This window comes from Pogona vitticeps, chromosome 2 (genome assembly GCF_051106095.1).
Source record: "Pogona vitticeps strain Pit_001003342236 chromosome 2, PviZW2.1, whole genome shotgun sequence".
Taxonomy (NCBI): Eukaryota; Metazoa; Chordata; class Lepidosauria; order Squamata; family Agamidae; genus Pogona; species Pogona vitticeps.
Genome location: NC_135784.1, coordinates 122,777,859 through 122,802,232, shown reverse-complemented (window position 1 = coordinate 122,802,232; position 24,374 = coordinate 122,777,859). Strand labels below are relative to the sequence as shown.

General features: G+C 40.5%; 1 protein-coding gene across 9 annotated transcripts in view; it reads left to right on the top strand.

The window, feature by feature from the left end:
- The window catches only part of CACNA1A (calcium voltage-gated channel subunit alpha1 A), a 355,947-nt gene that overhangs the window by 129,667 nt on the left and 201,906 nt on the right, over positions 1-24,374 (top strand). For 8 of the 9 annotated variants that reach the window (XM_078385849.1, XM_078385848.1, XM_072990312.2 and 5 more), the window contains 2 exons: positions 4,252-4,357; positions 5,675-5,814. In XM_078385849.1, the coding sequence (XP_078241975.1) occupies positions 4,252-4,357; positions 5,675-5,814 (246 nt within the window). Of the gene's footprint in view, positions 1-3,629; positions 3,773-4,251; positions 4,358-5,674; positions 5,815-24,374 lie in introns of those variants that run through there. The other variant, XM_078385854.1, reaches the window with a different exon arrangement.

The window sequence follows — 24,374 nt, the reverse complement described above, 5'->3', positions numbered from 1 at the left end:
AACCCTGTACAGAGATGAGAACAATTGCATTTTGTCTACTTACCACTCAGCTAAAGAATGCACTATCTTAGTTATAAACCAGCAAAATGTCACTATTAAAATGCACTTCTTTACTCTCTCCAGAAAGGCATCAAAAAATGCCTCTTCTGGAGGTGACGTAGGCCCTCCACCTGAATCCCTACATTGATAGCAAACAACAGCAGAGCATCATGTAATTTCCCAGTGCTTCTGTGGTACAAAATCACCTTCTCCATCCTTTAAAAGGGTTAGATAAAAAGTTGCAATTGCCCCTTTCTTTCCATAGTAGATGTGAATGTTAGGAATCCATTTCACCCCATACCTTCAAATCATCACATTCACTTTCATTCATTTTTACCCCATCTTTCTCCTTGAAAAGGACCCAACATTGAAAGACCATAGTTGAAGTTGGAAACAATGAGTATACAACAGTAGTTAACATCATTAAAAGATAATATTTAAAGCTAAATAGAACGAGTAAAGAGGCATCTAAAACCATTTAAAGGCAATATAAAAGCCAAGAACAATAAATATACATTAAAAATGCCACTATGACAAATTAAAAATACAAAAACGGAGAACACAAATAGTACGAAAAATCTAGTCAAAGCAGTAGTGCATAACAATCGATGCAAGCACGCATGTGCGCACACACACACACACACACACACACACACACACACACACACACACACACACACACACACACACCTTGCCTGAAGAGAAAGGCCTTTCCTTGCTTATGAAAGGACAGCAGAAATGGTGCCAGCCTGGCCTCCTGTGGGAAGGAGTTCCAAAGTCTGGGAGCAGCAACAGAGAAGGCCCTCTCTTGTGTTCCCATCAGAACCGCATGTCAGGGTGGCAGGACCAAGAGAAAAACCTCCCTTGATGATCTTAACACCCAAACAGGCTCATAATGGGAGATACGGTCTTTGAGATTGCTTGGACCCAAGCCATTTAGGGCTTCATAGATTAAAACCAGCATTTTGAATTGAACCTGAAAGCTAACCTGCAGCCAGTGGAGGTGCTGTAACAGGGCAGTTATGTGATCCCTGTAAGCAGCCCCAGTCAGCAATCTGGTGGCTACATTTTGGGTCCTTTGAAGATTCCAGACACTTTCCATCGGCAGCCCCGCAAAGAGAGACAGTGGCAGTAGCTAGTCTGTCCAGTAGCTCACCCGGGTTGGATTCAGTATTTCTCTCTTTAACTACAAGCCTCTTTTACAGAATATTTTATGAATAATTTCCTTTTTTAATGTACATTTGGTCATGCCATGTTTTAAAGCTTGAACTCTTCGTGTTATTTTAAACTCTCTTTTTATTTTATGTTTATTGTGTTAAACCTTGGAAAGAATTGTTACTCTGAAAAGAGAATAGAAGGGAATATGGTAACTTGTATATATAATAATGGCATCAAAGACACTAGTGATTCCGTGCTGTGTTTGCCACCAACCAAAACTGGTTTATTTGCAAATTAATCACACTGGAAAAGTTGCCATTCATCCTGGAAAGCTGCTTTCAATGTGGTTGTGCTGCTATATGGACGTCAACTTGTGTTTTGTTGTTGTTTCAGTCCTAGGATCAGTGTATACTGTACATGAGGCATGTCTGTACACTTGCTTTTGCAGGTAAAGGTCACCTTGTATGAAGGGGGAAATGCAGATTAACGTGGTTTGTCATGGTCTCTAGCGTATGTGTTTGTGGGTTGACAAAAGAGCAGGACTGGAGCATGCAGTTCTGCCCCTGCCTCTTTCTTCCAGTCTTGCAGAGATCTACACAGACTGAATGTCTCTGGACACAGCTAGTTCTCAGGAAAATCATGTATCTGTATCTTGAGGAAAGGGGCGGGGGAGAGTCAGGAGTGAATTCATAGCAAGAGCAGGACTTCTGTTTCTAGCTCGGCTGCCTCAGGGCCATGGTGTGGCACTGAGCCAATGGTTTTCCTCCTGCGAAACAGTGACAGTGGCACTGACCCTCCTAATGTTACTCTAAATGATGTTTAAAGAGGTTGAGGGCAAGTATGAATAATCTAGACTCAGAACTGTAAGGCTCTCACATACGGCGAGTGTAAGGATGAAACAACTACAGATCACTGAAGCTGTCTTTCTTTATGAGTATTAGTTGGGAATTCTTCATTTGAGATACTGATCTTTCTTTATAGGTAGGTAAGTAGGTGTTCAAGCCAATGCAGGCTGAGCAGAAGGTCATCCAGGAGACTGTATGTCCCAACAGTCCCATTCACATTTCAGTTAAGTTGAATAAAAATGGTGAGGTTTGGCTATACACTCAACTTGTTGTCACCTCTACTTGCTCCATAAATGTATGAACACCTGTAAACAAAGGTGGTGGTGGTTGCTATTGTGTGCCATCAAGAAGACATACAGCAAATTTAATAGGGCTTTCGAGGTAATTTAGGTATTTAAGGAATGGCTTTACCAGCTCCACAGCCCCAGTGAGGATTCGAACGCAGGCCTCCTAGTCTGTCACTCTATTCACTATACCCACACTGGGTATCTCAAACAAAAGTAGAGGTTTCAAATAAAGATCTGAGTAATCAAAATGGACCATCACTACTCCAGTTTATACGCTTGCTTACCTCAAATCATTAATAACTCTAGAGAATTTAAGATTCAAACTCTCTCTACACAAGAACTTCTCATATTGGTATATATTAGTACTCAGAACATGAAAGAAAGGAGCAGTTTTAAATAGTTATTTTAAGGCACAGTGTTATGTGAAGATGTTCCGAGCTGGATATATATAGATATAGATATAGATAGATACACGCTAGAGTGAACAAATGGTAATACAGTATAGGAAACAGTTGTGTGCAGAACTGCAAGGCCATCTTTTCCCCCCCTCTGTGCTTTTTGTGCTTTTTGCAGCAAAAATGTTAACATATTGTGAGAATAGACAATGTTTCATCTCAGCATGTTCTGCAAATGGTATTCATTGATAAACCTTGGTGGGTTTTGAAAAGGATGGCCAGAGTTTCAGGTCAGAACTGGGAAGAGGCTGCATTATTTGATTCCCCTGAGGGTATATTGAAAAGTGTTCATATCTATTTGTGTGTAACTGATAACACATTGGGGTAAGTGCCAGAATAAGTGTGGTGATTGCATACAGAAGTAGTGTGATAACAGTTCTGTAATACATATTCCCGTATATAATGACAATGTGTTAACATTTATATTTTGGGTTAAAAATAATAAGTGACAAGACCGTTAGCCTGCAGAAGAACACTCCCTGTGGCCTCCCTAGACAATTAAGGTATTCTAGAAATGACATTTCCTATTCGAATTAAGTGATGAAGTCAATTTGTAGTTGCTCCCAGGAAAATTATGTGCATCACTATTAAATATTAAGTGTGGCTTGAAATTAATGTTGAAAAAAAACACAAGAACAGGTAAAATGATTGTTAACTTAGAAAAGAGCTCTGACTAAGTGTCACCTGTCTGGTTTTGCCTCTGAACGAATGTGTTCCTGGAAGATGTGAGACAAGGGTTTGTAATTTAGTTAGTCCTGACAACTATGTTACACAAATACTGCAAAAATTCAGAAATTTGCAATTTTTTATTTAATTTATTTCTGCGCATCACTAAAAACGTGAAGGCCTGGAAAAAGGAGCACAACTTTCAACAACTCCTTGGAAAAAACAAGTTTCTTCTTGGTCTCCCCATCTCTATGCATCGGGTGGTTTATGTTTCCATTAATGAGGTGAATACAACACGATGGCCAAGGAACAAACTTCTTTAGTATCTGGACATGTGTGCCTCTTAATGCTTGAATAAGGAACGGTGGGCTCCAGAATGTAAAGTCCAGCAAATCTTGAAAGGACTTTTTTCCACACAAGATTCTTCAAAGTGTATGCAAAAGAATAAAACCAAAAGATGCACTCCCAAACAGATCAGGTCTGTTCATCAGGGAGCAAGGATGGCTGCAATCAAGTGTATACTCATGGCATACCTAGGCTGGCTGCCATGTAAATGTTTTCAATCAGATGAAAATAATTACATTGACTAGAATTGAGATCCATTTTAAGATAACTCCCCTACACAGTTTCCTTATTTATCTGTTTATGGATTGCCTGATAAACAACATTCATTGGATGGTGTGTGTCTAATCCATTGTAGATTATATAAGTGTGAAAAGAGGGGGAATATTGGGGGTATTCTGTTTTGACCACACCTAGAAGACTCACCCATGTGCGGAATTTTCCTTAATGTTACCTCACTCCTTTTGAATACATGATTTTAGCAACTATCATAGCAAACTGCATCGTCCTTGCTCTGGAACAGCATTTGCCTGATAATGACAAGACGCCAATGTCAGAACGATTGGTGAGTAGGCCTCTTTTCCTCTTAGACAGATATTCATGTGGCAAAGCCAAGCATCTGAAGAAATGTTTTAAAGGGCTGCCCTCTGTCAAAATCCTCTGCCATTCCATAAGATTTGTGTTGTCTAATCCAGTGCTTTCCAGGTGTGTTGGAGTACAACTCTCACCATCCCAGTCCAGCATAGCCATTGGCCATTTAGCTGAAAGAGATGGGTACACCGTCCGGAGGGACTGAGGTTTGGGAGAGGCTGCTGTAAGGCATTCTAAACCTGCCCTGTGCCTTGTCAGAAATAAATTTTAAAGCAACAGTTGCCAACTTAAACATTCTTGGTATGTGGGAATGGAACCATTATTGTCAGAATCCAGCTGTTTCTGGTGATTTCAGGAGCAGCTCATAACGATGCCAAGATACTCCCTGAAACATAAAAGCAGCCCATTTATCTAACATGTGCTGATAGAAAAACTATCAGTAGAGTAGATTTACCCTTGTGTATCTGACAACCATCCAGAAAGCTTTTTACAGCTTGTCATTGCTGTTTTACTGAGTAGTTGTCAGTCTTACGTGTAATGGGACTGCAGTGATGTGTCATACAATCAGGAAATGTACAGTACTAAATATTAGTGGGGGTTAGAATCTACACATAACTGCTCTTATGAGCAACAGGCCTTATCCTATATATGTGTGCAATGAAGTGGAGTTCCCCTGATTTTGATGGGACAGACCTAGGTAATATACACAGGGCTGAACTTTACTGTGTAATTCTTCTGTGTTTTTACCCAGAAGTAAGCCTGACTAAATTCAGTGAGATTTATCCTAGGTAAATGTGTCTAGCAGGCGTGAATGAAGTGCAGCCTTTCAGGTACTTTTTGGACTGCAACACCTAGAATTCTTTACCATTGGCTATGTTGCTCAAGGCTGATGGAAATTGTAGTCCAGCAACATCCGGAGGGCTGTATTTTGTCCACCACTGCTATATAGAACTGCACTTTGGCTGCATTAATAGCAGCCTGGATCAGGTAACATATTCTGCAAATGATGAAGTTTCACTCTGGAGTATCTGCGGTACTAACCTACTTCGTGTTTAGATACTATACTGGGAAGGCGAAACATATTCATACCTCAGAAGAAGGCCACAGAATGCAGTCGTTTGGTGACAGTGACAGGTTCATTTTTCAGTCTAGCTGACCTCATTGGATTTTTTTGGAATAAAATGAGGAGAGGGAACCGCATATGTCACCTTGAGCTCATGGGAAGAGGACCAGGATAGAGATGTGATTAGTTAAATAATAAATAACCTTTCTTCCCTGCATTCCTCCTTAGGATGACACAGAACCATACTTCATTGGAATATTTTGTTTTGAGGCTGGAATTAAAATTATTGCCTTAGGATTTGCTTTCCACAAAGGCTCCTACCTAAGGAATGGCTGGAACGTGATGGACTTTGTGGTGGTTCTCACAGGGTGAGTAGCTGCTTTTTAATCCGCTGTCAATTCATCTTTTTATTTTCAGTTGCATCAGCAGAGGGTTCTCCATTGCCTTTTTCTGAACAGTACATCGAAGGCCAATAATTCGTAGGAAATTAAGGCACTCAGAAGTGCCTTATGACATTAACAACAAAAACAAATTTCCGTCTCCTAGAAACAGTTCTGTTTAGTGGTTGTTGGGCAATGCGGGGACCAAGAAGTAGATCTCAGTGCATAGATTCTGTTCTCTGATATGCAAGAAAAAGGAAATTTAGCTGGAAACAACATGAATATGCTTGACATGAGGGCCTATATGTATGCCTTATTTGGATACATAGTGTAGGGTGAAGTAATTTTTTTAACCTGCAGCAAGATCTAAGTTGTATCAGTTACACATATAATTGTTCACCTGTTAGCCCTGCCTTTCCAGTGATGGTCCAGTCAGAGTACCAATTTTCAAATCAAATGCACAATATACGGTATGAATCCACATACAGTATATGTTTCTATAGATATACGACAGAAGAAAAGGAGGAAAAGCATTGCAAAGAAACCGCAAAACCGCGAAAAAAGAAAAATATCTCAAAAGAATCAGTATTTATGATTCACGAATGCCCAACAAGTATCAGGAATCTTCCTTGCTAGCCTGTGGAAGCTTCTACAACTTGCCTTTGTTTAATTTGCTTACTATTTATTTTGGGTAGGTATACCCCAAAAACATCAACAGAGCCACCCTTGTTCACACAGAAGGCTTATCTAATCCAGCATTCTGTCTACATAGTGGCCAGTCTGTTGCCTATGGAAAACTTGCAAGCCAGATGTGAAGGCAAAAGCACTCTTTCAGGTTCCCCAGCAACTGACATACACAGGCATGCTACGTACAGGCATATTGGAGGTGATGTATTGGAGGTCTCAGATTCCTTTCCATCCTTCAGTTAATTTTTTCCTGATTCAGACTCAATCATGCTGTGTATTTTTACAGCCTGATTTTTAAAAAAATAAAAAATGTGTTTCCCCCTGAATATTATGAGGATGCTTTCAGATTTCTTCTGCCCCTTACTTGCTTAAGAGGCTTCTTTGTTTTTACCCTTAGAACATGCAACAGAAGGTCTAGATTGTTTCTGCTCTTTATCATCAATCTGTCCTTGTCCCACAGATTGCCTATTCTATGGCTAGGAGGATTATATAAAATATTTTAATGTGTGTATAATTTTTGGGCACCACAGTGGATTTTATGGATGGCAGATGAACATGGCATTCTGGATCTATGTGTAACAGGTACACATGTCCTTGCAATTCTCTAGCCTGTCCTACCTGCTCCCTGCTGCTTTCCAGCTTGCTGTCAGTTCCTAAAATGGGAACAATACTTTTGTCTACCAAAAGAAAGACTCAGTTTGGTGGTGGAGTGTTCTCAGCATCAATGGAAAGCATCTTGTTCACAATTTATCTTCCCCATGCCTTGTTGCTCTTGCCCCTTTCCCTTCTCCCAGTACTTCAATGTCAGTACCTGACATCCTTTACTTCTAGCCTTTCATCTGGTGGCTTGTTGCCTTGGTTAATATTTCTTCTGGACTGATTGTAAAAGGGATTGTAGCCCTGATGAAAATCCCTTTACGTCTCCATTTGGGTAACCTATATCATCTCTGAATTAAGTTTCTAAACATCTTCTGTTAAGTTTTGGCCTCTGTATCTCAGTATGAAAAGAAACTCTTTCATCAAAAACAACAACAATACTCAGACCGAGTTCCCACTCCATCTGTGAAATCTGTTGGGTAGCTTTCAGCAGATCTAAAACCTAATTCACAAGAGGTTCTTGAGATGGTAGAAAATTGAAAGATTTTTTAATTTTAAGAAAGCATTCATTTTTCACAGCACAGTTTACTGTACAATGAAATATGCTATAATGATGCTAAACAATAATGTTACAAATGATATCATGAGCTAGCATTCAAGCTGAAGGTCCCATTACACAAAAGTGCTGGCTTGTTCTAAGGTTGCTTTCTCTCCTTTCTTCATATTGCCCAGGGATCAATTCATAGGGTACCTGGAGCAAGTTTTTCAGATGTGGCTTTTGTCCTAGAGTGAAAAGCAAGGCACTCAGAAAATCCCAAGAAATCAGTAATGTCCTTACTTCTGTAATTATGCTGTCTGCCTGTTTTATTTAGCACCTTGATCTCTGGGTGCTTTTTAAAAAAACATACATTGGGATTCTAGAATTGCAATGGTTTGATGATTTTGAAGTACCTTGTAGGCTTAAAAATACAGTACATCTTTTGGATGCCATGTTACTAGGACACTGATTGCTTGGGGAAGGTTGTCATTAGGCAGTCATCCAGAGATTTGAAACTGGAAAGTCTAAGCCCACTGGTTTTGATTGGACTAAAGTGTACTTACCTCTTGCTATGGATTACACTTATCATTGCACTGAGCATAGATGGCTTGTGAGCATTGTCGGGATGGTTGTGTTTTGTCCTGAAATCTTCAGACGAGAGGGCCCATGTCTCCAACTGCTAACCACTTTTAGAGCTGAATCTGTTACAGTCTCCATTGTGTATAGGAACAGAAATAATTTCTCATGACATTCTCACAAGTTAGCCCCTTGTGGGCCAGTTATTCAGTCTACCTGCTTTCTTCAGAACCTTGTCCAGTAAATGAGCAGTCCCTGAGGATGGGCAAGCATGAAGGAAATATGCTGAAGTATGCATGTTGCATATATGGTTTTGCAGTCTCTGTGGTTGTGAAGTGGGGGAAAGTGTAGCTGAAGTTGTGGAGAGTAATAGTGATCTGTTCAGATATAGATAGAAGCGGCATGTGTGAACTGCCTTGTTCACTTTTCATTTTATCCCATGGCATTTTAACTGGGAACAGTCATCACTGTCCAACTCCAGATGTGTAGGTTTATTAAATTGCTTCCTGCCTTTCCAAGGCTTGTCTGACTGCTCATTGCAGAGAGAATATCAAATTGTGTCCATGTCTTCTGGAGCATTTTGGATGGGTTCTTGGTGGTTCACTGTGCCTTTATATTCAGTGCTACAGTGAAATTTATTGTAGAAGGCTTCAACAAAAGAGGTATGACTGTAATGCTATGCTTTAAAAGAATGCAGTGTGTTTAATCTTGTGTATTCAGAGCAGAGTGAAAGGCAGAATAAGAAGGTTAAGAGGCAACATGCATGTTATAAGGAATGTGCAACTGCTACCAAGAGCTGCTAACCTCTAGCTAGCAGCAGAAGACACTGATTGTCTTAGCACACGGTGTTTTCCCACATCATCTTAGATAGGTTTACAGCTAGCATCTAGTTGGTGAATGTGTTGAGATTGTGGGCACACAGATCATGCAAAGGTTAGTTCACACAACCCCAAAAAACGTGTGGCTGAATGTTTTGAAATGTAAGGATTCTAGTCTTCCTTATGCGGCTTCTACAGGAAAGCATAAGAGGATCTTCCTGCTTACTAACAAGGTGCCAGTGCAACAGCACTGAAGTCTCACTCATATATTCTAGGTTCTCTCACTTTCTGATCCACGTGTTCAGGTAACCTTCCCAGACTGCACCACTTCAGGGGGAGGATTTTACTGTGCTTGAATGATGCCCCCTTCATTGCTCTATTCAAAGCCCTGAAGAGTATCTTCCCATATACACCCAGAAGGGGTTCCAAATTGCTGCTTCTCCCTGCCTGCTGCCTCCCTAGCAGCATGTGGCTCATTAGTATGCCTGGCAGTATTTGCTTCTTGATTAGGGAGTCCTCCCTGCACTATTACTTAAAGGAGCTTTCCAGACGTGCCCTGAATGCCAAGCAAGCCTCAGCCTGCCTGCTGAGCCTGAATGGTGAATGGGCTGGGAGGGGGAGCGGGAACCACCTCAGCTGAGAAGGAGTGAGAAGGCAGACGATCAGGCCTCAGATTGAAAGGACAAAGTGTAAGAGCAGCATGCTTGGATGCAGGTGTATGTGTGCTGGAATTTCCCTGAGCATTCACCTGCTTCACTGTTGGGTATGTTCACATCCTCATATAATTCGCTTCTAGGTCTGTAGCTGCATTTAAGTAAAGTGCGCACAGGAAGACACATATATAATAAACTCTGAGAAGACAAGATCACTGGAAATATTTCCTGATCATTGTTACGCTTTTGCGCACTAAGAGCTACAGAAACAACCAGACACTGTGGCTCACAAAGGGGAATTTAATGCCATAGTTCCCAGGGATTACCTATAGCCAAATGACTCTCTAGGTGAAGGATGGGCAACCTGCAGCCCTCCAGATGTTGCTGGACTGCAACTCTCATAACTGTATCATTGGCTTAGGACTGAGGAGAGTTGTAGACCACAGCTGTGAATGGATTGCAATGCATGAGGAACTGAGAAGGAGAAGGAGAGAGGAGAGAAAAAGTGGAAGCCAAAGACAGATAAGAAATTAGAAAAAAATGAAAGTTGGTTCCTTATTTTAGACTAATATTAAAGACAGATATGGAGGTTGCTGCCTTAGGCATTTACCCACCTGTTGTTCATGCTACTTTTAGAATACTGATGAACAGATTGTGTCAGATTTCTAAGCATCTAATTCTGCAAAAATGCCTAGTATTATTCTAACCCTGTGGGAATGGAAAGCAGAAATTAGTTTGAAGAACATTGTTACAGAATATTGGAGATAATTTTTCAGCATTTAGAACTAGGAGTTCTTTAATTGAATCTTGATGGGCTTATTGTTTTTAAAATTGTTTTATTTTAATTTTTATTATTGTTATTAATAATATACAATCCTCTGATCACGTAACAAAAAAGAAAATAATAATAATTACCTATAAAGACAGTTAAACTTCCAATAATTTTCTTATTTATAATATACTAATAACATTTAAACATTTATATATGTTCTACTTCTACAGAATATTGGAGATGATTTTTCATCATTTACAACCAGAAGGAGTTCTTTCATTGAATATTGATGGGCTTATCATTTAAAAAATTGTTAATAGGGATGTTGTGTTGGGATAATATATCATCTACGAGCATTGGGTTGTTAATATAGCTGTTGATCTCTTGTATATGAAGGAGCCACTGAGAGAGGGACAACATGGTCAAAGGAAATACTGAAGGGAGGTATGGTCTCTGTGAGACACTTAAGAAAGTAAAGCTTTGTTTCCTGTTCAAGTTTAGATTTCTGATATCTATAGCTCACACTTGACTGCTCATCTTCAAAGGAATTAGGGACACAAAGGTCACATTTACTGGTAGATTCACTATTGGAAGCGATAAGTGAAGTTTGGATGGTTTGTACTATCAGTAAGCAGAGAGTGAGTCTCTGAATGCAAGGATTGACGATTGGCCAGGTAAGAACATATAGAACAAGTGTAAAATGCACTTTGTTACAATGGAAATAAAGAAAATAGACCACTTGCACTTACACGTTTTTTCATGAAGATTTTCATGGATTTCAGTTTTAAAGAATGAAATGCAGAATATGATCCAAAAGATTATGCTACCCTTTGTTTCTTTAAGATATTTATTGTTATTTGTTCAATATATCCCACCCTTCTTCATAAAAGCCCAGGACAGCCACTAGTCCTCAAGAAGACACACAATTAAACTGCAGATATCTAGAACCACAAATTATACATGTCTACAATTACTAATGTTTACTGACAAAAGCAATATGAACAAACAGCAGTGAAAGGTGAATCAAAACTTAGTTATTCCCCCTAAAGCTGGTGCAAATACTGTAGATACTTTTTTTAAACCATTGTGGGGGCAACCAGATGTGTTAATAGAATATGATTCCACAGTCAATGTACCACTAACTGCTTTATCTTCCTTTGCCTCTGGAAAGCTTGAAGGTGCTTCCAATAAAGATGAAACCAAAGGGCGGTAATAGTAACAAACAATACAACATCAATAGTTATCACAAAATATTACCATTAAATCTCACTAAAGAAATCAGTAAAATTAGGTGGCCAAATATAACTGGAATATGAGAAATTTGCATTATATCCTGAAAGATTTGCAAAAAGAGAGGAAAAACACTGAAACAGGTTGAGAGATATTCCACAGAATTGGTGAAGCTGCAGTGAAGAACATGCTCATTGCTGCTGATATCCTGACTTCTGTGGTAGGCACATGGAACAGGTCTGACCTGCAGAAAAGAAGTGGCACTGGGATTTAGAAATGGATCCATATCTTACATATGCAATTGATTACATTTAAAAGGCAAAAGAGCATGTGTGCTTGTTATTGCTTGTATGCTTCTAGTACTTAAGTCAATTATGGAGTTAAACAGTAGTAAACAAGTTTGGATGTCTTATTTGACTACCTTTGACCAGTCTTTCTCCTTTCTCATGGTTAGATTTTTTCCTAAATTTTCTAGTCAATGCCGATGTATTGATTTATTCATTGCATTTAAAAAATAATTTAAGAAATTTACAGTCTGTTTTTTTTTAATCCAAATACTTTTCGAGGAAGTAGACAGAAAATTTAAAAATAATATTTAAAGTGCACGCCATAATTAACATTAAAGTAATAAATAAAGTGTAACAAACAAAAACAAGAATAAAAGGCATCTCATTTCAAACCAGATCTATCAGAAGATCTAAAAGCAGAGCCACTGGGAACAATTTAAAACTATGCAAATACTAATCAAGTCTGTTAATTAAAAGTAGACTGAATGTTTTTTGATGGAATTCTGGTACTTTCCAAAATAAAATAGGGAGGAAACTGTGTCTGCCCTCAGAGGGAGCTCCATAGTGATCAGGGCCTACATCCTTTTTCCATCAGCCTGAGGTAGCAGCGAAGCTATGATTTGGCCATTATGCCCAATGTGGCTGACTATAGGCAACTTCACAGAAAATGTACTTGGTGGAATATTAACTTGCACTGGCCATCAGATCAGACTCACTTCCAAATTCTAGTAGAATCACTTCAGAAACCTTCCCATTGTCACGTTCTTGGATTGCAGAAACAGAACGTTTGTCCCTTAGCCCATTCCTGACAAACGTGCAGGTGTGTGCACTCTTATGGACACAGGTGGTGGATTGTGTCAATGACATGAGTCCTGTTGCCAAGGCAACCAACATGAATGAGCATAGGAAGGTAACTGTAGAGACTTTGAATGAGAAATGGCCAGTTGCTATGGAGATCCAATAAATGGGAAAGGCCCCTCTGCCTGTCAGAAGCAGGATCATCCACAGGCGACAGTACTTCAGCAGGTGGGAGAGCAATGGACTGACTCAAAGATATCTCACTTGGAGTAAAACGATTGGGACCAAATGGGTGTATGTTCAGCATGAAGTCACTTGGATCCTTACAAGATCAGACCAATAACCAAAAATATGATTGGAAGATTTATTCAGTGTATGCACATGGAATCAGGTGCACAATGGGGCAGTGTATGTAGCCACAGGCTGCATCGAGTAAATCATAATTGTGCTAAAATAGTAGGAAAAAAAGAAAATTAAACAGGAAATTCAATACCAGTAGTAAGGAAGGAATGGTAGAAAAGGGAACAAAGTGTCACGTTGGCATAGTTCAATCTACGGTATTTCTGCAGCAGGTCACTTTCACTATACCTGTTAATTCTGTTTAATTCTAATTTCTGCTTCAGTTTGTAACTTTTAATACCCCCTCAAAATACACATTTTAGTTGTATTTAAATGTGTATTTTTGTATATGCAAGCTGCACAAACTGTTTTGCATCCGACATGTGAAATCCACTGGAATCAACTAAGCTGTGGTTTGCATGTTACTCCAAAATATGTGCAGTAGGTCAGGCAATTTCATATAGGAATTCATATTAAGTTTTGAATTCTTAGCTGTATTTCATATCAAGAAGTAAACTGAATTATGTCAAGTTAGCACTCCTGCATCTGTCAGGTCAAGGTCAGTGTGGATGCTGTTTACATAACAGAAGCAGACAGAGAGAACAAAACAGGAAGCTCTCTAATACTGAGTCAGATCTTTGATCAGTCTAACCTAGCACTGTCAGCTCTGACTGGGAGTGGCAAGATCCTTCCCTAGCCTTGCCTGGAAGTCCATAGCATTCCTTGGTGGTCTCCTGTCCAATTAACAACCTGTCATTTTTAGTTTCTAAAAACCATGCAAGATTGGGTGTGTTCCTGTTGGCTGAATGGAAACTGTACAGTGGTTTGGTTTGTAGTGAATAACTTGGTTCAGTTGACTGATGTGTTATCAGGAATCGTCTGACCTCATTTTATGTTCACTTCCATAAGTGCTGAAAAGTTACACTGATTTCTAGAAAATTTTCACACTGACTGCAAATGTATTATTATTTTGTCATTACTGTTCTCTGTACCATTTTCCTTCTACTTTCTTGCCTTCGGCCTCAACTACCAATACCTGTCGGATATGGCTAGGACCCATGTCAATTTTCTCAATTGCATCCCCATGTTATGATGATATTATGAGTACTCTGACAAAGTGTTGTGGATTATTTGAGGATGTGACTACACTGATAAATACTCTTAGATTTGCTCCACAGTTAGCATGGATGAAGTTGAAGTATTTTTCAATAATCCCATGATGCAAGACCAATGTGAATCAGCCCACTGTTTTTGCTTCTGATCCGAAGTTTTCCCCCCTGCTGCTGGGGGCTTCTACTTTTTGAAAGCTGGAATGATTCAAATGGTGTTTTTCCTGTGTGATATTTTTTTTCATTCTACGAAAGGATGGGGGGGTTAACTCTGGGTGTTATGGCAATGTATTAAGTTGGAGCATGATGTTTTGAGGGAGTAGAAACACTTACCTCTGTGATCTTTCTCCTTTGTCCCCCTGAAGAATATTAATTTTTTAAAAACTGCCAAGTTTAGCACCAGATCACCTTATCAGTGCTCTGATTTATTGGTTTAGCACTAGATCACCTCTGCACAGATATAAAAATAACAGGAAAGCTTGGGATCACCAGGCCAGCAATAGCAAAGGAAGGGGGCTGGGGGCACATATCAATTTGTATCTGACTGAGAGTCAGTTTGGTCACTGGCACTGAAACAATCTGAGGTTTTCGTATCATCTAAACTGAATACAGTGGTACCTCGACTTATGAACTTAATATATATTGGAACAGCGTTCGTATGTCGAAAAGTTTGTAAGTCGAGGCAAACTTTTCCATAGGAATGCATTGAAAACCATTTAATCTGTACCTGCTGTTTTTTGTTCTTATGTCGAGGCGCCGTTCTGAAGTCGAAGTATTAGATCCCATAGTTTTAAAACAGTGGTTTGTAACCTTTTTGAAAGAAACACCCCGTTGAGCCATTGAGGAAGTTGTCATTGCCCCCCTCCCCATGGTGATATTTATTTATTTATTTATTTATTTATTTATTTATTTATTTATTTATTTATTTATTTATTTATTTATTTATTTATTCAAGAAAGACACTTAAATCCAATGAGCCCTGAAAATAAAATTCAATTGCAAGAAAATGAAATTCCTGGAAAAAAAGTAACATTTAATGATTTAATTACAAGCGAATTTTAAGACGCAAAAAGAAATATAAAAAGGGCATAAAAACAAACCACAATGCAAGAAATAAAATTTCAAGTTGAAAACTCTGAAATTAAATTAAGATTTGAGGAAAATATATATTCGTGCACACTATAAAGAGAGTTAAAAAGACACAAAGAAAATTTTTACAGAAAAATTAGAGCAACAAAATATATATATACACAAAAAGTTTACACGAAGAGCACAAAAAAATTGAAACCATAAAAATGAGAAACCAAAATACAGTATCGAACTGGAGTACACGTTTCAAAAGTACAATACTAAGAGACACACAAAATGTTTTACAGAGCACAACAAGAATTCAAAAACGAAGCAAACATCGTCACACTGTATAAGAACAAAGGAGATGGGTGACTGCAATAACTACCATGGTATCTCTCTGCTCAGTGTTGTAGAGAAGCTGCTTGCCTGTGTTGTGCTGAAGAGGCTCCAGGTCCTGGCAGAGAGAGTCTATCCAGAATCACAGTGTGGATTTCGAGATAATAGATCCACCACTGACATGGTGTTCTCCCTCAGACAGTTGCAGGAAAAATGCAGGGAACAACAACAGCCACTCTTTGTGGCCTTCATAGATCTTACAAAGGCCTTTGATTTGGTTAGCAGGGATGGCCTTTTTAAAATACTGTCCAAGATTGGATGTCCATCTCGTCTCCTTAACATCATCAGATCCTTCCATGAGGGAATGAAAGGCACTGTAGTTTTTGACGGCTCAGCATCAGATCCCTTTGACATCCGAAGCGGAGTGAAACAGGGCTGTGTCCTCACACCAACCCTTTTCGGGATCTTTTTTGCTGTCATGTTGAAGCATTCCTTTGGAACTGCAACAGAAGGTGTCTATCTCTGGACTAGATCAGCCGGAAAGCTCTTTAATCTCTCTAGACTGAGAGCAAGGACTAAAGTCCAACTGAAATGCATACGGGACTTCTTCTTCGCAGATGATGCAGCCATTGTTGCCCACTCTGCTGAAGACCTCCAGCAATTCATGAATCGTTTCAGCAAGGCCTGCCAAGACTTTGGACTAACAATCAGCCTGAAGAAAACACAAGTCATGGGCCAGGGCGTGGACTCACCTCCCTCTATTACCATCTTCACACAAGAACTGGAAGTTGTTCATGATTTTGTGTACCTCGGCTCAACGATCTCTGATGTCGAGCTGGATAAACACATTGGCAAAGCAGCTACCATGTTCTCTAGACTCACAAAGAGAGTATGGCTCAATAAGAAGCTGACAACACATACCAAGATCCAGGTCTATAGAGCCTGTGTCCTGAGCACACTCTGCAGTGAGTCCTGGGCCCTTTGTGCACAGCAGGAGAGGAAGCTGAACACCTTCCATATGCGTTGCCTCCGACGGATTTTTGGTATCACCTGGCAGGACAAAGTTCCAAACAGAGTAGTCCTAGAATGAACTGGAATTTTTAGCATGTGGTGGTGCTGTGGGCTAAACCGCAGAAGCCTGTGCTGCAGGGTCAGAAGACCAAGCAGTCGTAAGATCGAATCCACGTGACGGAGTGAGCGCCCATTGCTTGTCCCAGCTCCCGCCAACCTAGCGGTTCGAAAGCATGCAAATGCGAGTAGATAAATAGGTACCATATCGGTGGGAAGGTAAACAGCATTCCGTGTCTAAGTCACACTGGCCATGTGACCACGGAAAAATTGTCTTCAGACAAACGCTGGCTCTATGGCTTGAAGAGCAGGATGAGCGCCGCCCCCTAGAGTTGGACACGACTGGACAAAAAAAAAATTGTCAAGGGGAACCTTTATACATTACTGAAACAGCGACATCTACGTTGGCTTGGGCACGTCGTGAGAATGGCTGATGGTCAGATTTCAAAGGATCTCTTGTATGGAGAACTAGTGCAGGGAAATCTCCCCAGAGGGAGACCACAGCTGCGATACAAGGACATCTGCAAGCAGGATCTGAAGGCCTTAGGAATAGACCTCAAGAGATGGGAAACCCTGACATTTGAGTGTTCAGCCTGGAGGCAGGTGTTGCATCATGGCCTCGCCCAGTTTGAAGAGACCCTTGTCCGTCAGACTGAGGCAAAGAGGAAGTCACAAAAGCAGCAAAACCAGGGAGCTGGACAGGGGACAGATTGGATTTGTCTTCAGTGTGGAAGAGATTGTCACTCTCGAATCGGCCTCCTCAGCCACACTAGACGCTGTTCCAAGTCCTCAATACAGAGCACGTCACCATAGTCTTTCAAGACTGAAGGATGCCTAACTAACTAACTAAAGTTCCCATAGGAACTAATGCAAAGCCAGTTAATCTGTACTCTACCGCTAAGGGGCAGAATTTGTTTTTATTTTTTATTCTTTTGACCTAAGATGAACATAGGTCAAAAAAACGGCAGGAAAGGATTTTTTTAGTTCACAAGTCAAGGCTCCATTCACAAATCGAAGCAACATTTTGCGAATGGAGCCGTGATTCACTACAAGCCAAACCACTGTACAACTGTAAAAGAGAATGCAGATCAAGCTGCAGCAAAGCCAAATTACTCCAATTCAGCTTGCTAGTGTAGTCACCCCCTGAGTCAATCAAAGTAAATACAATGAAGACCAGCCTGAGAGCGACAAAGATGATGATGAAGAAGAAAAATTGCACAAGGAACTAACAGTGGTCTCTAACACATACCAAACAGCATAAGTACCATACACATATGTGGCAAATCTGGGTGTTTTAATAAAAATAGATGGCTCCATACGAATTGGAGAATAATTGGCATAGCCTTATCCCCTTCTCTCTGATCCATTTGCTTGTGAGAAAGGGAGTGAATCTCAACACACGAAGGCAGATGTTACTTTGCTTTGTTGTCAATACTCACCATCTTAAAAACATTTTCTTCCCCTTTTCATGCTCTGCCATCAGCCTGTGTATGTATGTACGTGTATGTGCACAGGGACATCTTTCTTGCAGGCATGTAGGCATGCTCATAGGATAAGCCATCTACCAGAAAGCAGAACCCCCTGTTCTCTCAGAGGTTATTTGACCTTGAAAATGATTTCACTCTCAATATATGTCGAATGATGTTTGTTTATTCAGTACTTTCTTGCTCTGACCACAGAGGCCAGTGGGGTTCTGTCCAGCTCCTACTGGGTGAGAAGTTGCTTGTCATTCACCTTGGCCCAAATTCTGAGTATAGACTTGAGTCTTCTGTCCACAATTCATTCACCCAGTGAACATAGTTTGAAGCAGATGAAAAAGCCTGGCCACGATTCTGAAATATGTCCTTCTACCTTTGTTCTCCCATAACTCCTCTTTCTATTTCTGTATTGTACATGAGTGGTAATTGTTCAGCCATGTACTTCTCTTCTCTATATTTTCCTCCACACTACATAGAGCATTTTTGTTACATTTGGGGAATTAAGGAACATTAAAAATAACAGCTGGTGTTGCACAATGTGCAATCATGCCCTGTTTGTTGTACATTTTGTTAATTGTTCACCATGAGTAGTGGAGCTGAATTTGGGCATTTCTGCTACAAAGGGGTGGGGGGAGAAAGGCTCCTCCTTGCACAAATCTCTAGTTTTGAACTCTGGGGATAGGTGCTTGAATTATACAGTTGCCATGCAAACATCTTTCCTATGGTAAGAGAAGTGGAATTATGTAACTATTCCTCCCCTTTAATGATTGGTCCGAAGCAACATAAATCTGGATTACATCATCCCTGCACTGATTTCAAAAGTATTTTAGTGTGAAATATGCTGAACAAATTTAAAGTGGATACATTAAACAGCATTTCAGGTGCATAGCACAGATCCCTCATGTGCCACCAATCTGTTGTTAACATAATACTGCAAATAAGCCCCAAGGCATGAGATTTCATTTATCTCTCATCTCTCTGCAATTCAAAGACCATGATCTTTTATTGCAAGTTTCCATAATGTATTTAATCTCAGCTGGCCTACCTCTGCACATTTACTGCAGTTCTGAATCTCTAGCCAAGACAGCCTAGCCTTTATGCTGTATGTATTTCTAGAAATCCAGATCTCGGTTTATAGCAATGCGGTGTGTAATCTATGTCATAAGGAGTCTTCACTTAACTTCACCTTCCTTTCCTACCTCCTCAACTCATCTTATATTCTGTCCCGATTTTTACCTCCGGCTCCGGAATGGTAGAAATGTTGTGGCTGTGGACCAGAGGAGGAAAAAACCAAAGGTTTGGACTCCAAATAAACTCACCTTGACTCTCTTCCCCACAAATTTTATAAGGGTCAATAAGGTGTAAAAAAAGACAAGGCCAAAGTGATTCTGTGGGAGGGAACTGGACAACTGTCCCCAATCCTGTTTTTTAGATCAAAGGAGAGAGGAAGGGTTATCATCTCTCCCTCCACTGTTGGGGAGGGAGCAGGAAGGGGAATGGAGAAGACAGAAAATGGGGTGTGGGAGGTCTGGAGAGTGGCCAGCGCAGTGCACTCTAACAAAGTGTGGACATCCTTTCCTCGTGCCATCCTGCCAAACAACTCTTGTCACCCTGCCAGCCCTGTGTCGTTCTGCTAGCCTGCTGGAAAGCTGTCTTCCCCAGGTGCAGGCTGGCATCTGCCTGCATCCCCTGCTGTTAAGGAGGCTTCCCAAAAGTATGAGGGAAGTACACGTACACTGTCTTTGCCCAATTTTTTTTTAGAGTTTAGGAAAATATAAACAGGGATTTTGACCTTCTAATGTTCGGTTTGGTTTTGATTTTGGGTTAGGTTTTGCTTGGTTTGGTTTTGGTTTTTATTTTGGGTTTGTTTTGTTTTGTTTCAGTTTGGTTTGGTTTGGAGAGAGGGAGAGATTTCTAGCCTCGAGGGAGACTCAATCCTCCTTGTCACTGTTATTGAGGCCTCTAAAATAGCAATGATTGGATATTGTGCTTATATCTCCTCAAGGGCAGGCCCGCAGAAGGCAGCTGCTCATGGTTTGTTTATTTTTTGAGAATAACACAAGAATAGGACCACAAATAATGTAATACCTGTTTAGAGACCCAGTGCCAAGATTAGGAGGAAGCAGCATAGTAGTATGTTAGTATAATCTGTACATGTGCACAAGGCATCTGTCTGCATACATGAAAATAATACTAAATGTAAGGATCTAGGGCAAAAAGAATTGCCATCCCATATACACTCATTTCTAGTGTTCATTCAGAAGAACCAGAGGCCAACAAGTTAGATGTGTGTTTATTTTACAGCATGACTGGAGGTCTGTTTCTCTATCAGCACCAGCTTCGTGGAAGCCATAGTTTGGAACGGAATTTCACACAGTGTATTTCCATATGATCTCAAAACTGAACTGCCATCTCTGCAACACCAGATGAAATTAGCAAGAACTGTTCAACTCTGGGCTTTTAAGACAGAGAAGTATAGATAGGACCATGGTATTCGCAGTAGATCCATTCCAAACAACCCCCCCCCCGATACTGACAACCTGCAGATATGAAAAACCTACATATATAGCATAGTCTCTGGATTTAATATTTTCAGGCAGTGGATAACTGAAATCACAGGTACTAATCTTGTGGATATGGCGGCCCTACAGTATACAGTATAGGAGCTGATAGGAGCCATAGTTACTATAAAGAGCAAACAAGATAATTTGTTTTTTTTTCTGCAGCAGACTTACTTGGCTACCTTTCTAAAAGTAATTAAAAGCTCACCTTTTTGATTTACACAATTAATACTTTGCAGAAATCTGATATCTCTAATGCTAGAAAAGTTAACCCGTTTAGAGTAGAAGTAGGTAAAATGTAGACCTGCACATGTTCCACTCCAATATCCCTCAGCCCCAGACAGCACAGTGAATTGATGGGGATGATGGCAGTTGTGATTCAACAACATCTGGAGGACTCATTGGACTCACTTTTGCTTTCCCTGATTGAAAACAAAGCCAAAAGCAAGATGAACATGCCTCTGGGAAGTGCACTGTTTTCTTCTACACAGCTTACACAATTGGTGTGCTTGAAAGTGGCTCATTTCATCAGTGCATAATGTGTCAACTCTTATTTTCCTGAAGACTTCTGTGTCTTCAAAAGTTACATATTAAGCTGAAATTCATGGGGGGGGGGGAGAATGAGGCTTTTTCTATTACTACATCTGCATTCTGGAGAAAAACTTCACATCCTGTATTTCTGCTTGCCATGCACCTTTTCAAAGCACAGAAGCTCTGCCAGGAGAGAAGCGGGGGTGGGGGGGGGAAGGTCCTAGGTTGCCTGACTCATTTTCCACATGAAGTAGTTTGCAGTGGCAGCCAAAACAGAGCTTGTGAGGAGTGAATCAGGTGGCCTCTTCGCTCCCAAGCAGAGGCCTGCTATAGACTCGGGAAGAGTGGTGGGTTGAGAGCATTAAAATGGGCCTGATTTTAGGTACTCCTGAATATTTTAGTCCTATTGTGTATATGCTTCATTAGGACTCATTTCTGGCCCTGTCTGCAAACATGGGCCAAATGGCATAGGAAGTTAAATTTACTTGTTTGAACTTTCTATTTACAGCTATGGGAAGACATCAGGAATACAAGTACGGAGGTGTGGGAATTCTGTCCTTCCTCCACCACCCTCCTGCCAATCCCCCCAATCTCCCACTGAGACAGAAATGCCTGTTAGTGCTATAATAAGAAGACATACGCAGCTTCCGACGGTATTCACTCATACATAAATCTTAAGTAAATCCTGTTGCTTACAGTAAGACTTGTTTCAAGTAGGTGTGCTTAGGACCATAGACATGAGCTGATAACCTTTGGTTCTGGATTGCTGAACCAGAGAACACTACCTGTATCAACTAAGAATGGCTTTAATTTGACCTTGATACAGAGCCACCACTGCTTCATTTGTAATGTTATATAGCACTGTTAATAGGCAAAGAGCTTTTAAAATGCCCCCATTGTTAGTCCCTTATGGTTATGAGATCTCTTGTTCCATGAATGTAATACAGTATCTTCAAGATAATAAGCTAGGTATAACATAAAGTAGTCAATTTCTTACTTGAGATACATGTGAATATATAATTCAGGAGTGCCTCCTTTCTTTTTCTTGCTGAAGGATATGACAGCAGCTTCACCCATAGCTTTTTTAGAGCAAGCTATTTAACACCAGTCCTGCTATAAATATTCTCGTGGTGATCATATTTTAAAGACATATATAGTCTTTGTAGCCTTGATAACTGTGTCATTAAAAATAGAAAGAACCAGTTGGTGGCTTGTGAATCAAATCAAGATTTGTTTTTGGCTGGCTTAAAGGGGTTTTTAGTGTAGCAACACCTCAGATTGCATGGCTTTCTTGCTGTTTATATCTCAACTGAGTTTGACAATACATTGTTGGCAGTCAGCCTTCTTTTTTTAAAAAAAAAGTAACAAGGATGGGGCTCTGTAGATTTCATAGTTTTGTCCTTTCCCTGCTGCTTTTTGTCATAGTTCTACTTTCCTCTCTAATCAGATTAGAGTATTTTACCCAGATATCAGATCCTAAACTGTGCAGTCACAGACAGGGCAAGCATCATCATCATCATTATCATCAGCAACAGCAACAACAATGAGAATGTGCCATCAAGTTACAGTAATTCTGACTTCTGGCGACCTAGGTTTACTGAGTATAAAGCAATTCAAACGGGTCTATCAGTCCTCCCTGAGAGAACTCTGGAACCATGCACTTTTCCCAAAGTGTGCAGGCTGGCTTTTCTTGCAGGAGAGACAGTGGGGAACTGCGCTCCTGATCCCTGGGGCTCCAACCCACTGAGCTGTCTGGCTTCCTTAGCAGCCACACAGTTATCGCACAGGTTTGGCTTCTCCCAGATACTCCAGAGATTACACATGCTGCCTAGCTGATGTGCTTTAAAGCATAGAAAGAGAAGACCTCACAGAGGCCCACTATCAGAATGGTTTCTGTTTCTAAACTGCACACTTGTACTGAAAGGACAGTAACATTGTTCCTCGTGGAGTGGCAGCCATGCTAACAAAGGGGGCTGGCTCTCCATTCTTACTATAGCCGTCCAACTCATTCTGTTCTCCCTGTTTTGTATCTGACAGACAAACTCTGTGATCAAAGCTGGAAGCAATGTATTTTCCTTTCTTTATACTAAGCACAGGGAACCGGAATTAGTCCCCCCCCCCCCGGTGTGGGGGATATGGAGAAATGGTGGAGACTTTAACCTATGCAGCAGTACATGGAACGGAGAAATGGCAGAGCACCATTACATGGCAAGGGTGTCCATAGGAATATATCCTGGGCATATATGTTACCACAATTCAAATACCACTATGAAACAATGATCAGGATCCTGTTGCCCTTCAGTTTCCAGAACAGGGATCCCTTTTGTCCTTGGGAAGCATTTGGAAGCCACAAAACAAGAGGACTGGGACTGGCAGTGGCAATTTTCCAACATAAGAGCCACCCATGCCGCTGCCCCCCGCCCCCCGCACGCCAATTCTGTTTCTCCAAAAGGCTTCTGGTATCTCTAGGGATCCCCAGAGCTGGGGCAAGGAAAAATAAGAAATGTTTAATTCCCCCAAATGGCCATCATCCGAGTTGCATGTTGTAAAGTTGTGCAACAGGACGCCAGCCAAGATATCTGCCTGTTTACAACACATTGAAATAGCAAGGCTTACATTTTGTATTTTATAATAATAAATACATTCAGGTTTCAAGGGGCAGATGGCTCTCCTGCCCTCATATGCTGCATTCTAGGAAATTAAGAACTGCTGTGATGTGCGAGCTGGCTTTTACATACATAACTTTTTTGTCCAAGCTGTATGAGCCCCAATGGATGCTTGTCATGCATTTGGTAATAGGTTGGTAAATTTCACATTGTACACTATAGAATAAATGTGGAAATAAACCCAGTATGAACTTTGAATTTTCTTTTTCTGCATCTTTTTAATGGAAAGAGTAGTTTCAGTTTAGAAACTATAGACTAATCTCCATCCTATTCTGCTCTGGGACATGAGAATGCAGTACGTGCTCCAGAGTAAGTTCTATCTTGAAGTATGGAGCCACACATTTCATAGAGGGAACAAGAGACCATCTGCCGGCCACAGCCCACTGGGTGAGAGGCAGTGGAACTGTGGTTGGGCCCCTGTTGGATGCCAGCT